Raw genomic sequence first — 14,806 nt, 5'->3', positions numbered from 1 at the left:
TATGATATTTTTATCAATAAATTATTAGATTTTCTTAAAAAAAAAACTTAAAAATAAAATGGACTAACATGGCACTTATGCATCTTATATTTTTATGATATAATTATTCATATTAAAAACACAACCGTACCTTGAAATATTTAAAATATAATACTAATTAAAAAATTAACAGTTTTATTTATTATCCTCAAAAAAAAAATTTACAAAAAAAATATTTTTTCTTATTTCATTTAGATACTCTTGTAAGAGAAATAAAAATCTTATATTCTCATTTCGTATGAAACACATTTTATAGAGAAATCGTCTCATACAATAATTTATACGAGTCATCTGGCTTTTGGGTCGATAATCTCAGAAAAAACCGAACCAGACTTCATATCAATTATGGGTGATTCCGATGAGTTAAATGTAGTAGTTCTACAATCCAATAACTTTTTTGTGCCCATATCAACCATCTTAGTATCAGAAAAATCATCATTTATTGTGGTCGATTCATCATCAATATACATTGAACCTAATGCATTTGCCCCATCAAGTTTAAAGCTTATCGAAGAATCTGAAATTTCTCCTTGAGGATCATCACTTAAATTGTTTTGCATAATTTTCTCCGCGGTTTCTTGTAGTTGTAAGGCAAATTCAATGCCCCAAACTACGTCCCCCATCGAAGGACGACCACTTCCATGTTCTCGTATACATATTTCTGCCACTTCTCCAAATTTTCTTAGACATTCGGGTGCAATTTGCCCTGTTAGATTTGGATTGACAATTGTGTGGAGGGTTTTATTTTTGTAGTTATAACGAGCCCACACGGCTAAGTTCACTTGTTGCTTGGGTAGAATAGGGTTCATCGTAAATCGAGCACATAAAACCTCGAACAACAGAACTCCGAAAGAGTACATCTGATTTCTATGTCAATTGTTGACGTCGATAGTACTCTGGTTCTAAATATCTAACACTACCTTTAACAGCGGTACTAACATGGGTAGGACCCATATCACCAGGAGTGGGTCTTACCTTTGAGACTTTGGCCGTCCACTTATCATCAAGAAGAATATTCGTAGACTTGACATCTCGATGAATAATCAATTGTTTAGCACCCGGTGAAGATAGTGCAAACCGCGAGCTGATCCAAGACAAATCATAAGTCGTTGCTTCCACGACAATGGTGTATGGTTCTCGCTTCTCTCGGGATTCTTGTACAACAAGTGATCTCGAAGAGTGCCACGTGGCATATACTCGTAAACTATGATCATTTCACCGTGTTCGTCACAATATCCGATTAAGGACACCAAATGTACGCGACGTAGTCTCGATAGCATCTCGATTTTTGTTTCAAACTCACGAGCGCCTTGCTTCGATGTTGTCGTAAGACGTTTTATGGCCACAATAGTGGCTCCATCATCTATTGAACCCTTGTCAACTTTACCGAACCCACCGGTTCCTATGATCAAATCGTCGTCGAAATCGTTCGTAGCAACCCTAACTTGCGCAAATGAGAAACGTCGACAAAGATCGGACGACAGAGAAGAAATCACATTAGCGGTAGTTGCATTAGATCCAGAATCATCCAACGGTGAAATCCACTTAAGCTTGCTAGTATCATCTTTGCTCATTGTTTTCATGAATTTTTGTTTCTCCTTTTTTCTTCGGAAAATGATTATGAAATATATTGATGATATGAGTGCGACTACTAGAATAGCACCAAGGATTCCTCCGATAATCGGTATTAAATGATGAGAACTGTTCGACGATCGATTATTACCTTGTAAAGATGTTAAATTCATAGGGATATTAGGATTTGGTGCGGCAAGAGAACCATTTGAAGAGTTCAACTTGAAAATCTCCTATCCATTGAGCAAGAGATCGTCATATCTAGAAAAACAAGACAAAAGTTTCAACTTCAATGCAAATTTGAAAAAGTCATTAAATAAAGTATTTTTAGAAGGAAAATATTCTTGCTATCAAACAAATAATTACTCTATATGCTCTTTTGAAATTGCAATAATGAATCATATATAATACAAAGACTAAGAAATTGTAAAATCATTTATATTGCATAAATCTGGATTAAATTTAAAGTAACGAAAATTTGTATATGACAATTTTCCGTGATGGGACCACTTCCATAAAATAAAATGTGGCAAGAAAAATAAACAAACTAAAAAAAAGAAATTTTTTTTTATTTTTAAAAAAATAGAGAAATGAGCTTCAGGTAAAAACAGTTGGAAAAGTAAACTTCACGTAAAATTGCTATCTTAAATAGCGATTTAAAAACCCATACTGGCTAAAAATGTAAGTTTTTGGGTAAAATGATTAAAAAAACACACGGCGAGTTTGACTTGGTTAAAATATATGCAAATGTATTGTAGAAAGTCTTTCCATTCATTCTTGTAATAGGCGTTCAATTTTTAACCCAGGGGAAAATCAATGCTTGACTCCTAGCCTCCTCATGCAGGGGCCGGATTCTCGATTTCTCACCCATAGAAAACAATGATTAACTTACGTGCCGGTAGGGTCGGGAGTAAGTGTCACTGAAAGAAGACCTCTGGTTTCGACACTAGCTTTGTTGGTACCACTACCACTAGCTTTGTTGGAATGAAAATGCCACCAGTTAGCGCAAAAACATCAATATCATGTGCACCCATTTGATTGTTGATACTAACATCGAAACGTCTTTGGCCAGTGTTGTAAATTGTGGAATCTAACTCGCAAAAATAGAGCCTCACAAGATAATTTAATCCAACATCGACCTCGAACAACCATGTCAAATTTTGATTTTCTTCAATTCTCCAACATATGGTCCCATCTCCCACATTGTCAAGTACACTAATTCTGGCGCCGTATACGATGGTGTTGCAACTGTATAATTGATTGTGGTATCGTCGTAGGACATTGTGAAGTTTAGACCATAACTGATCATGTACAACATAAAATTAAATTAATCAATTTACCATCATACACGATAGATTCCGCTTAGGATTGGGTTTGTGGGTTAGTGACTGACAAATCATACCTACACCCCATCTGAAGACAGGGCAAGAGGGATACGGTCAAAGCAACGCTCAAATAAAAAGAGCACTGCAAAGAAAGAGACGAATGAAACCAAATACAATGGCAAAGTTACATGTGCTCAACACAAGCTAAGGTACAACTCAATATAATCAATAAAAATAAATAAATATATATATATATATATATATATATATATATATATATATATATATATATATACATATATATATATATATATATATATATATATATATATATATATATATATATATACATATATATATATATATATATATATATATATATATATATATATATATATATATATATATATACATATATACATATATACATATATACATATATATATATATATACATATATACATATATATATACATATATACATATATATATATATATATATATATATATATATATATATATATATATATATATATATATATATATATATATATATATATATATATATATATAAAATTCAAAAATAAGTACATAAAAGTAGTATAATGCTGTTATTCCGAATTTAAAATTGTATTTCCAGTTTTAAATGATTACTTAATCATCTAATTAAACTTTTGGATAAATTGAGTACTTGTTATGACTTCAAAAAGTCATGTTAAGAATTAGAATCTCATTCATCTAACGTTTAAAGTGGGATTATATATTTCAAATATACGGAAGACTTGTATTGCATGATGCACACTTGCAGCCTATAGTGAGAAGAGACGTGATTATACTTCTATATTGCATATTTCCTCCGTTTTTTTTATGCTTTATAGAATAATTTTACATTGTTCTTTATTCTATAGTATGTTAAATATATCGATTATTATATGAGAGAAATATATAACCATTTGAGATCTTATTTTATTCGTCTCTCCATGCATATCAATATAATATCATAATATCATATTATTATATGATATTATTATTATATGATATTTTAATATAGTACTTATAAGAGGGTGAGATATGTCGAAAATGATCTAAAGCGTATGAAAAGGAATATGAAAAATTTATAGTTATAGGTCTAGATGGTTGAAAATCAAAATTACTAAAGAAGAAAAAATGATGCGAATAACCATTAGAAATGATCTATTGGTTCAATTAGTCAAACTCAATTTTTTATGATTAAGATTTTTTCATTATTGTTATTGTAAAATAACACTCCTTTCATTTTAGTAACAACTTATCTTTTCTATTGTGTGTAATTCATTAACTATCTACTTTTAATCTTGAGTAATGTTTTTGATAATTTTAGGTTAATTTATCTTACATGGGTCACTATTTACTTGATCTCCACACTTTCATCTCAATTAACTCTTATACAAAAACAGACGAGGTTCTTATTGACCTCATGATCCTCACACCTTTCTTAAAAGCTGTACAGATCAAATGGAAAGATAATGGTAAATTAGAGAGAGTAAAACACTCTCTTTTTTCTCGCAATAATCATTTTTTTCCTTCTTCTCACTGATACAATCTTTGAATCACTTTCCTCTCAACTCATATAATAAAAAAATCACGTACGTACTTCCTACGTTCCTTTTAATCATTAATGTTAATTGAAAAAACTTTCACGTTAAAAAGTGAACTGAAGCAATTTCAATAGAACATAGAAATAATATTGAGATTAATACATATAAGATAAAGTAGAAAATGATGCAAAAATGCAAATAATTTAGACATAGCTTGATGAAGACAATGATCCAACAAGATGCATGAAAGAATGGTGTGCATAAAAACATTGCACAAAAAGCTAAGGTAGGTAAGTAAGGGCATAAGCAAACTCCAAATGGTGCACTGAATGTAATACATCGTAATATGCATTTGGATTTGTTAAACAAGGATTGTGGATCACAATGTAGCAATTGGATTTTATTCACATTATCCAATCAGCTAAGCTTCTCCATTCATCTACATACTAATTCGTTCACAAATTAATGTAAAATCAATAGAGTAATGATTTATATGCATGAACTTCTTGTCTCCTGCTTTCCTAACATCAACAAATAATTGCAATGTTGGTGTGACTCACTTTGATTTTATTCATTTGGATTTCTTACAAAGTGAGAAAAATTTGTGTTATGGTTTGCGCCTTAATTGAAATTGGTTTATTTTTGATTTATCATATGTTTATTTAGACCGTTGTCCGCATAGCAGTTTAATAATAAGGATAAAATAATAAGAGCTACTTTTGTGAAAAAACATTTCTCGATAAGACGACCACAAAATGAGAAGCACATATGTTAATATTTGTATTAGTTGGGCTATTCAACCGTAAGATGAACGTCTCATGGTGAGACCGTCTCTACACAGGAATTTATGAATAGTAATTGCTTGGCTAAACAACATTTTAAGTAGCGTTTAGTGGTAGATGTAACTGTTTTCAAAACATTACAACTTTTAGCGTTTCAACGTTTTATGATATGCTTATACATTTAAAAAATATTATATATTCCAATAGCTAGTATGTGACAAATTGATTGATATTAGAGGGAAGGATTGGTACCCTAGAGAGGTTGAGAGCCCATATAGCTATTAGACTCTACATATATGAACATAAATACAAAATTTCGTAACTAAACCTTTTGGGTTATAATGAGTTCTATGCCCCTATTTTTTGGCCGAGAGAAACACAAGTGATATCAAGCCTAATAAACAGAAAATGAAATGATAAAACAGAAGGTTTTAGGAGCCATCATCTTATATTGAGACCAATAGTTGAATCGGTTTAATTATAAATTTTTACAATACGCGATCAATAATTGATCAATTTAAGGTCATAATTGATACCTTTAAGGTCATAAATATAATTGGTTTCTTTTATAAGTTATAACTGATCATTTAATTGATCACTTTTTTGATCACTTCAACGTTTGAATTGATCACTTTGACATCGAAATTGAAGTCTTTAAAATAATTGTCCATTTAAGGTTATAAACTTGTAAGTAGAAATTGATTACTTTAATGTTAAAATTGATCACTTTTAGGTAAAAATTGAATATTTTTATTTTAATTGATTTATTTAAGGTTTACTTTAAGTTGAAATTGATTGCTTAAATGTCAGAATTGATATCTTTAAAATCAAAATTAAATTTATTTTCTAATTTTAGGGTTTTGTGCCATTTTTATTTTTTTTAATTTTTAGCTTTTGGGCCGGCCCAATTGTAGCGCCTCATATTGAGGCGGTCTCTCCCAAGTTTTTGCCATGATATAAAGCCCACTCAATAATAATGCCACTCTCCTCCAAGCTACAAGAGCAAGTATGAAACTATCTCACGATCATATGGTATTAACGATCTGTTTGGTTAGTAATACTAAATAGTGATAATGGAAATGATTTATAGTGTTTTATTTCATCTCAATTTCCATGTCATTCCCATGGTGATGAAACTTTGATCACAAAAAAATATTTTTGTTTACAAATTTTCATTACCACCTAATACCACCTTTCCAATGGTAATGCATAATGCATTGGAATGAACTGTATGAAGAAAATGAGATAATTAAAGTGGGACAAGTATGGCCATCAAGGTAGCCAAGAGATTTTTCAATCAAAATTACACTAGTTTTTATTTCCATTACTACCATTTATTACCATCTACCTAACGGACTGACTCTTTTAAAGAAAAAAATAAGTGCTATAATATTCAAAATGTTAGTTTTAGCATATAAAATGATGTGTTAAAGTATTAAACAACTAAAAGTGAGTAAATTTTGAGTACTAAAATGAATGTGTTAACTAATTAAGTAAGACTATTTAGCCTAATTTAAGACCGTTTTACGATGAGATCGATATAAATAAGAAAAGACTTTTATTCTATTTTTTATTTCTATAAATGCATTTTTCTTAGAGAAGAAGCCTTGTAATGGCATGTTCCATGCTTAAAGATTGGAATGCAATACCTTTTATGGTTGGAGATAATTAAGTTATAATCAATATTTTGAGAAGTTTCAAACACCCATTGCAAATTGAGTTCTTCAATTGAGACACACGTTCGCCTCTTAATATTAGGATTTGCCATTATTAATATCTTAAACTACGTACATATAAAAATTATAAAAATATTATCATAGACCCGAATTTAAAAGGCCAAATTGCAGTCATTGTCTAAGCAAATTCGGTGAGATTATTCCCGAGCTTATTGCGTATGCAATCAAGGTAGCGAACGTCCATCGGTTGGGGATGTTGTTTGGGGCCTAGAGTTTGTTTTACAACTTCAAGAAATTGCGGAGACGAATAAAATCATCGATGGTGATTTCCTAAGGTTGTGTTTGGAACTAATAAATTCATTTCAAATTGTAAATTTCAATTGTGAAATCATAAAAAAAGAATTTGAAAATGACAAGATTGTGAATCATTCTCACATTCTTAACTTTATCTACTTTTAATACAATGGTAGAAATGACTTAAATTCAAAATTGAATTCATTGATTTGCCAAACATGAAATTAAACCAATAATCATCGTTTCCAAATATAACATAAGCGAATTAACTAGCAAATTATGTTGCACTTATTGGAGACAATCATTTACACAAAGCTAAAAAGCTCACTATAATGGCTACATTGTCTAACTAGAACCTCAAATGGAGGATACAAAAAGTCCACCTAATGACATTTCATCTAGAGTGGTAGAAATTTCGTGTGATCTCAAAGGAGAAGCAAGAGATGGAATCGGAGGAATCTGCAGCAAGTCGAGTGTTCCTTCGAGCATTTCTACAACTCGAGTCATATTTGGTCGGGTGAAGGGGTTGGTTTGTATGCACCATAAACCCACTACAACCATCTTCCTTTTGAGTACTGATCCCTCGTTGTTGTTTGTGGTGTCGATTTGATCGATCTCTTCAACTTCCTCGAGTTGCTTGTAAATCCAATGCGGAAAATACTGCTCACTACTATGTTCCACTTTCGCATCAATATTTTTTCGACACCCAACCATTTCCAAAACCAACATTCCGTAACTATAAACATCTGATTTATGAGAAACTCCGCCAAATCTCTTGAAGAAAACCTCAGGAGCAATGTACCCTGCAGTTCCTCTGGCTTCTGACATTGATATTATGCTGTCCTTTTGTGGGCATATCTTAGATAGGCCAAAATCAGATATCTTGGGGCAATAATTCTCGTCTAATAGAATGTTTTGGGGCTTAATGTCAAAGTGTAATATTCTCGTGTTGCACCCTTGGTGCAAGTACTCTAGCCCTCTTGCAATCCCAATCGCGATTTCAAATAAACTTTTCCATGACAGTTGTTGATTGTTTTCGTCTCTGCCCCCATGTGTGAACTTTTCAAGAGATCCGCAAGGCATGTAGTCATATATAAGAGCGTGTTTTGAACCCTCGTAACAAAAGCCTAGGAGTTTCACAATGTTTTTATGATTGGTGTTTCCGATACTTACAACTTCATTGATGAATTCCACCATATCCATATCTCGATTCGATGATCTCTTGAGAATTTTCACTGCCACTTGATCCCCGCAATGTAGTTTTCCTTTGTATACAACACCGTAACCTCCTTCACCTAGCTTGATTTTGAAGGAGTTTGTAATTCTCTTCAAATCTGCATAAGTATGCCTCTTTGGACCGAGGGATCCATGTTGTTTCAACAATGTTTCAATTTCTTTACTTTTCTCGCTTAGCGAGTTCATTTTTTTGTACAAGAGGATTAGTGCAATTAACATGCACATGCCTATTCCAATTCCTGAAAAGAAAATATTCACATAGGAGTTAACTTTACTGGTAAGACCACAAGCTAAAAAAATGAGTCTGGACAATTCAAATAAAAATTGAAGTAAAAGCATAGGTGTATCTAGTTCGTTAGCATGGGGTTCACATGTAACCCCATCTCTTAGGAAAAAAAAATGAAGAGTATATGAGCTTTGCTGGAATCACAGTCACAACCTACACCAACAAATGTGGTAGGCATGCCACTGCACTGTGTAAAGTTGTTTGATAGTTTTGCTGGAATATAGAAAATAATATTAAATGAAAGCGAAACATTCAAAATGGGAGGCCCGAATTTCAAGTTATAACCAAGGCTAATTTTAATTGTCCAAATTCTCTATAAATTAGTTTACTTTTTAAATTTTATTGAATTAGTTTCTAAATTGGGTAGAATTTTTTAGGGTTCTTTTTTTTTAATTTTTGTTTAGAATATTGAATTTTTGTAATCTACTTATAAGTTCGAAAAACGTTTACGATAATTTATAGTGTAGTTGAAATTATTCTTCTAGTTTATAAATTTGCATATTCTATTTCTCTTTTTCTGATGTTGAATGATATACATGTGAATAATAATGGACACTTTAACATGCACAAACTCTGATATGATGTTAGATTTGGGTTTGTATCCCAGGTCTCCTTTGTTCAAAAAAAGGAGGCAGCAGGTGTTTTTAACACGAAGCTGTTCACAGTTACTATTTGCGAACAAGAGTTGAAAGAAAAATCTAAAACTTCTTAAGTAGAGCAAAGATGGATAGGAAATGATGAATTTACCAAGTATGATGAAGATGATCATGATTTTGGTTAGACCATGTTCACGTCCTACAATGTGCAACCAAGATTTGTTTAGTGAAACTTTTGCAAGAAATAATGATGAAAGTGATAACCATTAAACATTCCTCTGTTCTTTGCATTTTATTATATTTTAGCCAAAATGTCATCACATTGGAGATCATGATGTAACAAATTTAAAAGACGCAAGAGCATTACACTACTTAGACATGAATCAATCTGGTTATATATTTTTTTAAAATACATAGAAGGGCCAGGATGATGTCAGGGTTTTCGAAATCACAAAAGTGATCAACACAGTAGCAAATAGATATTTTCCAAGTAGTAAATCTAATCTCAAAAATAATATTTTTATTATAGTAGTAAATTCCATCTAGGTAATTAACTCTAATTGGAACTTATCTGAACTAATGATAGGATACTTAACCCAAATCAATAGCTAAAATCTTGGGATATTCTATTGAATATTTTATCAACTGATAAAATATATAATATATCTTGAAGTTACAACCAAAAGCTTAAACTAAAATTAAAGCCTCGAGATATGTACGTTATATATTCTATCAATTATTAGTACTAGATCAAACATGGCTTGAACCTATACATGACATGCCTGAAGTAGGTAAGTGCGTGATCAGACCAATGGTCGATGGAGCACCAACTTATTATGCTTATGGTTGTGGCTAGAATTCTACTTCCTCTGTTTATTATATATTTGTAACTGATAGAGACAATTTTCTCACATAACATATGGTTGTGGCTGGAATTCTACTTTCTCCGTTTATTATATATTTGCAACTGATAGATCCAATTTCTCACATAACATATTACAATCAAATCTTATTATTAGAAAGGTTGACAAAGTCTAAACGGCAAATAATAAGATTATTACTTTGTAAAGGGAGAGTAGGATTTGCAAGAGAACCATTTGAAGAACTCAACTTGAAAATCTCCAATCCATTGAGCATGACATTGTCATACCTAAAAACACAGAGCAACAGTTGACCATTATTGCAAATTTGAAAACTAAACTCTAACTATATTGTTGTGTATTTATTTAAAACAATTAAAATATAAAAAATTTATTGTAGTGCGACAAAAAGTCTTATCCTAATTTTCTAAATATGAAACAACATCAACTTTTAAATATTATGTCAAGAATATATATTTACAACAGTAAATATATTTGTATTTATTATGAAATATATCTTGCTTATATTAATGAAAATAATTATTAGCTGATTAATTATTAGTTGAATATTTGTCTTTTTTTACCGTAATGATTTTCACCCTATTTATTATATCATGGAGTCTTAATCATTAGCTTAAGATTTTTACCCTAATGATTAATTATTAGTAAAGAAATTTTTTATTTTGTAAAAATAGTTGAAAACTAAACTTCTCGTGAAATTGCTATCTTAAATAGCGATTTTAAACCTATATTGACTAAAAATGTAAGTTTTTGGGTCAGAAGACTAAAAAAACACCGTCAAAGACCGCGAGTTTGACTTGGTTAAAATATATTTAAATGTATTGTAGAAAGTCTTTCCATTCATTCTTGTGATAGGCGTTCAATTTTTAACCCAGGGGAAAATCAATGCTTGACACCTAGCCTCCTCATGCAGGGGCCGGATTCTCGATTTCTTACCCATAAAAAACAATGATTAACTTACGTTGCGGTAGGGTCGGGAGTAAGTGTCACTGAAAGAAGACCTCTGGTTTCGACACTAGCTTTGTTGGTACCACTACCTTCAAAGAGCGTAACGAAATCTCGATACATTGGAGTGAAAATGCCACCAGTTAGCGCAAAAACATCAATATCATGTGCACCCATTTGATTGTTGATACTAACGTCGAAAACTCTTTGGCCAATGTTGTTGATTGTGGAATCTAACTCGCAAAAATGGAGCCTCACAAGATAATTAAATCCAACATCGACCTCGAACAACCATGTCAAATATGTGTTTTTCTTCAATTTTCCAACATATGGTCCCATCTCCCTCATTGTCAAGTACACTAACTTTGGCGCCATATACGATGGTGTTGCAACTGTATAATTGATTGTGATATCGTCGTCGTAGGACCTTGTGAAGTTTAGACCATAACTGATCATGTACAACATAAAAATAAAATTAATCAATTTACCATCATATACGATAGATTCCGCTTAGGACTGGGTTTGTGGGTTCGTGACTGACAAATCATACCTACACCCAATCTGAAGACAGGGCAAGAGGGATACAGTCAGAGCGACGCTTAAATAAAAAGAGCACTGCAAAGAAAGAGACGAATGAAACCAAATACAATAACAAAGTTACATGTGTTCAACACAAGCTAAGGTACAACTCAATAGAATCAATATATATATATATATATATATATATATATATATATATATATATATATATATATATATATATATATATATATATATATATATATATATATATATATATATATATATATATATATATATAATTCAAAAATAAGTACATAAAAGTAGTATAGTGTTATTATTCCGAATTTAAAATTGTATTTGCAGAATTGCAGTTTTAAATGATTACTTAATCATCTAATTAAACTTTTGGATAAATTGAATACTTGATATGACTTTAAAAGGTCATGTTAAGGATTAGAATCTCATTCATCTAACATTTAAAGTGGGATTATATACTTCAAAAATACGGAAGACTTGTATTGCATGATGCACACTTGTAGCCTATAGTGAGAAAATACGTGATTATACTTCTATATTGCATATTTCCTCCGTTTTTTTTTTATGCTTTATAGAATAATTTTACATTGTTTTTTATTCTATAGTATCTTACATATTGCGATTATTATATGAAAAAAATATATAACCATTTGAAATCTCATTTTATTGGTCTCTCCACGCATATCAATATAATATCATATTATTGTATTTGTAATTATGTTTAACTCGATATTGAACTCAGCAAACACGGCAAGAAACAAGTATATATATACATATTAGTGTGTGATGTAGTAAACACATTCAAACTCTGCACACAAGTTAAAGATGTCACTGCTACAATCGACATATTGGTCAATTATATTTACCAAGAGCTTGTTTGGTCAACAAATAAATACTTAAATTCCTATAAAATTTTTAATTTCTTAAAAAATTAATAACTTACAAACATACTTAGAAATTTTATTTTTCTTTTTCTTTTGGTTGAATACTGAAAATAGAAATTATCACATAAGTATAGAGCTATGAAGATTGCATTTTTATGGTTACTTAAAGAATTTTTTATTTTTATATTATAAATTTCGAATAAAAATAACCTTTTTAATCTTATTTTAATATTTTAATAATAATCCTAATAATTCTCACATATTTTCTAGCCACTAATTCTATTTTAACATTTGTATATTTCTTATGATCCTTACATATTTCTCATTAACTTTATAAAAATATCTTTTTATTAGTTATGGTCCATATAATTTTTTCAATGACTTTATTTCAATCTTTTTAATAATTATATATGGTGCCTACTTTTTTTCACTAAATTAAATTTATTATTTAATAAAATAATATATTTATTATCTAAAATATTATATTTTTCTTGTTTTCATTTAAATTCTTTATGGAAACTTGATAAGAAACGAAGAAAGTAATTGATAACTTTGTAAGAAAAAAATACTATTTATTTTTTACTTGACACTAATAAATAAATTACTTCCTATGCTTTTTGGGAATTCAAAAGAATTTATATTTCCACGAGATAGTTTAAGTTTATCAGTGAAACAAAGAAAATTAGAAGACAATTGTCTAAAATTAAATTCAGGAAAAATGAAAAATATTGTTGAACTTACATCATGTAGTCATCGTCTCTACCGAACCAAGTCCGGCTAAGTCCGAAATCATCACGCGGCTCCACGATCGACCCACCAACGTTCAGCCGGATAATATTTTCCATAGGTATTGAATCCGAAAAATTAAAAGGGTTATTCAAATAATCTTGAAACCCACCCGTAAGATATGGAACCATATTGGATCCGGAAGGGTGAAAGTACAACCCATCGGGAACAGATATAATCTCCAACCCGTTTATGAACCCGAACCCATCCGGGTTACTTGGTGAGAAAGTTAGGTTTAGACCCTTTTGCCCGTTTCCTTCGTTCAAAGAGATGTAAATCTCTCTTACAAGCCCGTCGTTTACGGGCGCATTTGTATTGGCGTACGCGTTGAACGCGCTAAAATTGCGCAAAATATTGAACCCATTAATTGTGAGCGAAAGAAAAGACGATTTGATGTCTATGATGTCGTAGGATACGGATAGGGGTGGAAAGTAGAGGCGGACTAGTTTTGGGCCCCACGTAGTAACCGGTATGGAATATGTTGTCGTGGCCCGAAATATTCGGGCCATGTGATAAGGAGTTGAAGCCGCCTCCACTGCTTTTGCAGTGGATTTACTGGTGGCAGATTGCGTTGCTAGGATGAAATCTTGATCGCTCCGCCATCTGTCACCGCGGTTATCGGTGGGTTGTGGAGAATTTTTTGGTAGGCCAAAGTTGATGAGGAGGTGATCGGGTGGTTTATATGGGGTTGTAATGGAATTTGTTAGTGTTGTGATGAAGAGGAAGGAAAGAAGTGTAAGGAGCATTTGAGTGTGAACGACAAAAATGTGATTTTTGAGTTGCATTATTTTCAGAGTAATAATTTTGTATAACACTAATATGTATGTTGACCGTTTACTTTATCTTCTACTTCTACATGACAAATTGGATTCAAATATCAATTTGAGCACTTGAAAGTTATTATTCCAACAGTAACAAAGATGGTTTGTATAAAAATAGTTGTTGGCATTTGGTTGCTTATTAGAAAAATAATTGAGTTATAATTCCAAAAACCATCAAAAATATTACTCATAGTAGATTTTGGGTTATGACTTTAAATTATTTATGAGAAACTTTTTTCTAAATGTCCAACGAAAAAATCACTTGCAGCGCGTAAGATGACAAGAGGAAAGACGTGAATGTTAAGTTGGATGTTGTGACAGACCAAGATAGATAAGATTAAGAACCGTGTTTTGAGAGAAAGACTAGAGGCTTCATCCATCTCTGCAGAGATGCGTGAAAGTAGATTGAGATGCTTTTGGCATGTACGAAGGAAGACCGTCGACATGCAAAACATCACGGTTGATAGAAGTAAAGTCATGATAGGCCTAACAAAACGTGAAAAGAGCAAATTAAAAATGACATGAATGAGTTGTATCTTTCTAAGAAC

The 14,806-nt window shown here is 31.2% G+C and overlaps 1 protein-coding gene and 1 pseudogene across 2 annotated transcripts; both read right to left on the bottom strand.

Moving 5' to 3' along the window:
• Positions 1-326: 326 nt before the first annotated feature.
• On the bottom strand, positions 327-1,860 carry LOC130802201 (probable receptor-like protein kinase At5g38990; annotated as a pseudogene).
• Positions 1,861-7,444: 5,584 nt separating this feature from the next.
• On the bottom strand, positions 7,445-14,548 carry LOC130802200 (probable receptor-like protein kinase At5g39030). 2 transcript variants are annotated; one of them, XM_057666126.1, is made up of 5 exons: positions 13,393-14,548; positions 11,226-11,657; positions 10,445-10,533; positions 9,535-9,582; positions 7,445-8,740 (listed from the first exon to the last, which is right to left on the bottom strand). In XM_057666126.1, the coding sequence occupies exons 1-5, from the start codon at positions 14,220-14,222 to the stop codon at positions 7,623-7,625; spliced, it is 2,517 nt and encodes an 838-aa protein (XP_057522109.1). In that variant the 5' UTR covers positions 14,223-14,548; the 3' UTR covers positions 7,445-7,622. The 2 variants fall into 2 exon arrangements, with proteins under 2 accessions (XP_057522109.1, XP_057522110.1); XM_057666127.1 differs by lacking the exon at positions 9,535-9,582.
• Between the last annotated feature and the right edge of the window lie 258 nt (positions 14,549-14,806).

Source organism: Amaranthus tricolor, chromosome 16 (genome assembly GCF_026212465.1).
Source record: "Amaranthus tricolor cultivar Red isolate AtriRed21 chromosome 16, ASM2621246v1, whole genome shotgun sequence".
Lineage (NCBI taxonomy): Eukaryota > Viridiplantae > Streptophyta > Magnoliopsida > Caryophyllales > Amaranthaceae > Amaranthus > Amaranthus tricolor.
Note: the sequence above shows the minus strand (reverse complement) of the source record. Positions and strands in the feature narration are given on the sequence as shown.

What these genes read in the sequence shown, in the direction of transcription:
- LOC130802200 (XM_057666126.1), bottom strand. Translation starts at nt 14,222, where the DNA reads ATGCAACTCAAAAATCACATTTTTGTCGTTCACACTCAAATGCTCCTT. An exon ending in AGAGACGATGACTACATGAT is followed by an intron (nt 11,658 to 13,392) that starts GTAAGTTCAACA and finishes GTACATGATCAG; the next exon opens with TTATGGTCTAAACTTCACAA. An exon ending in ACTCCCGACCCTACCGCAAC is followed by an intron (nt 10,534 to 11,225) that starts GTAAGTTAATCA and finishes CTGTGTTTTTAG; the next exon opens with GTATGACAATGTCATGCTCA.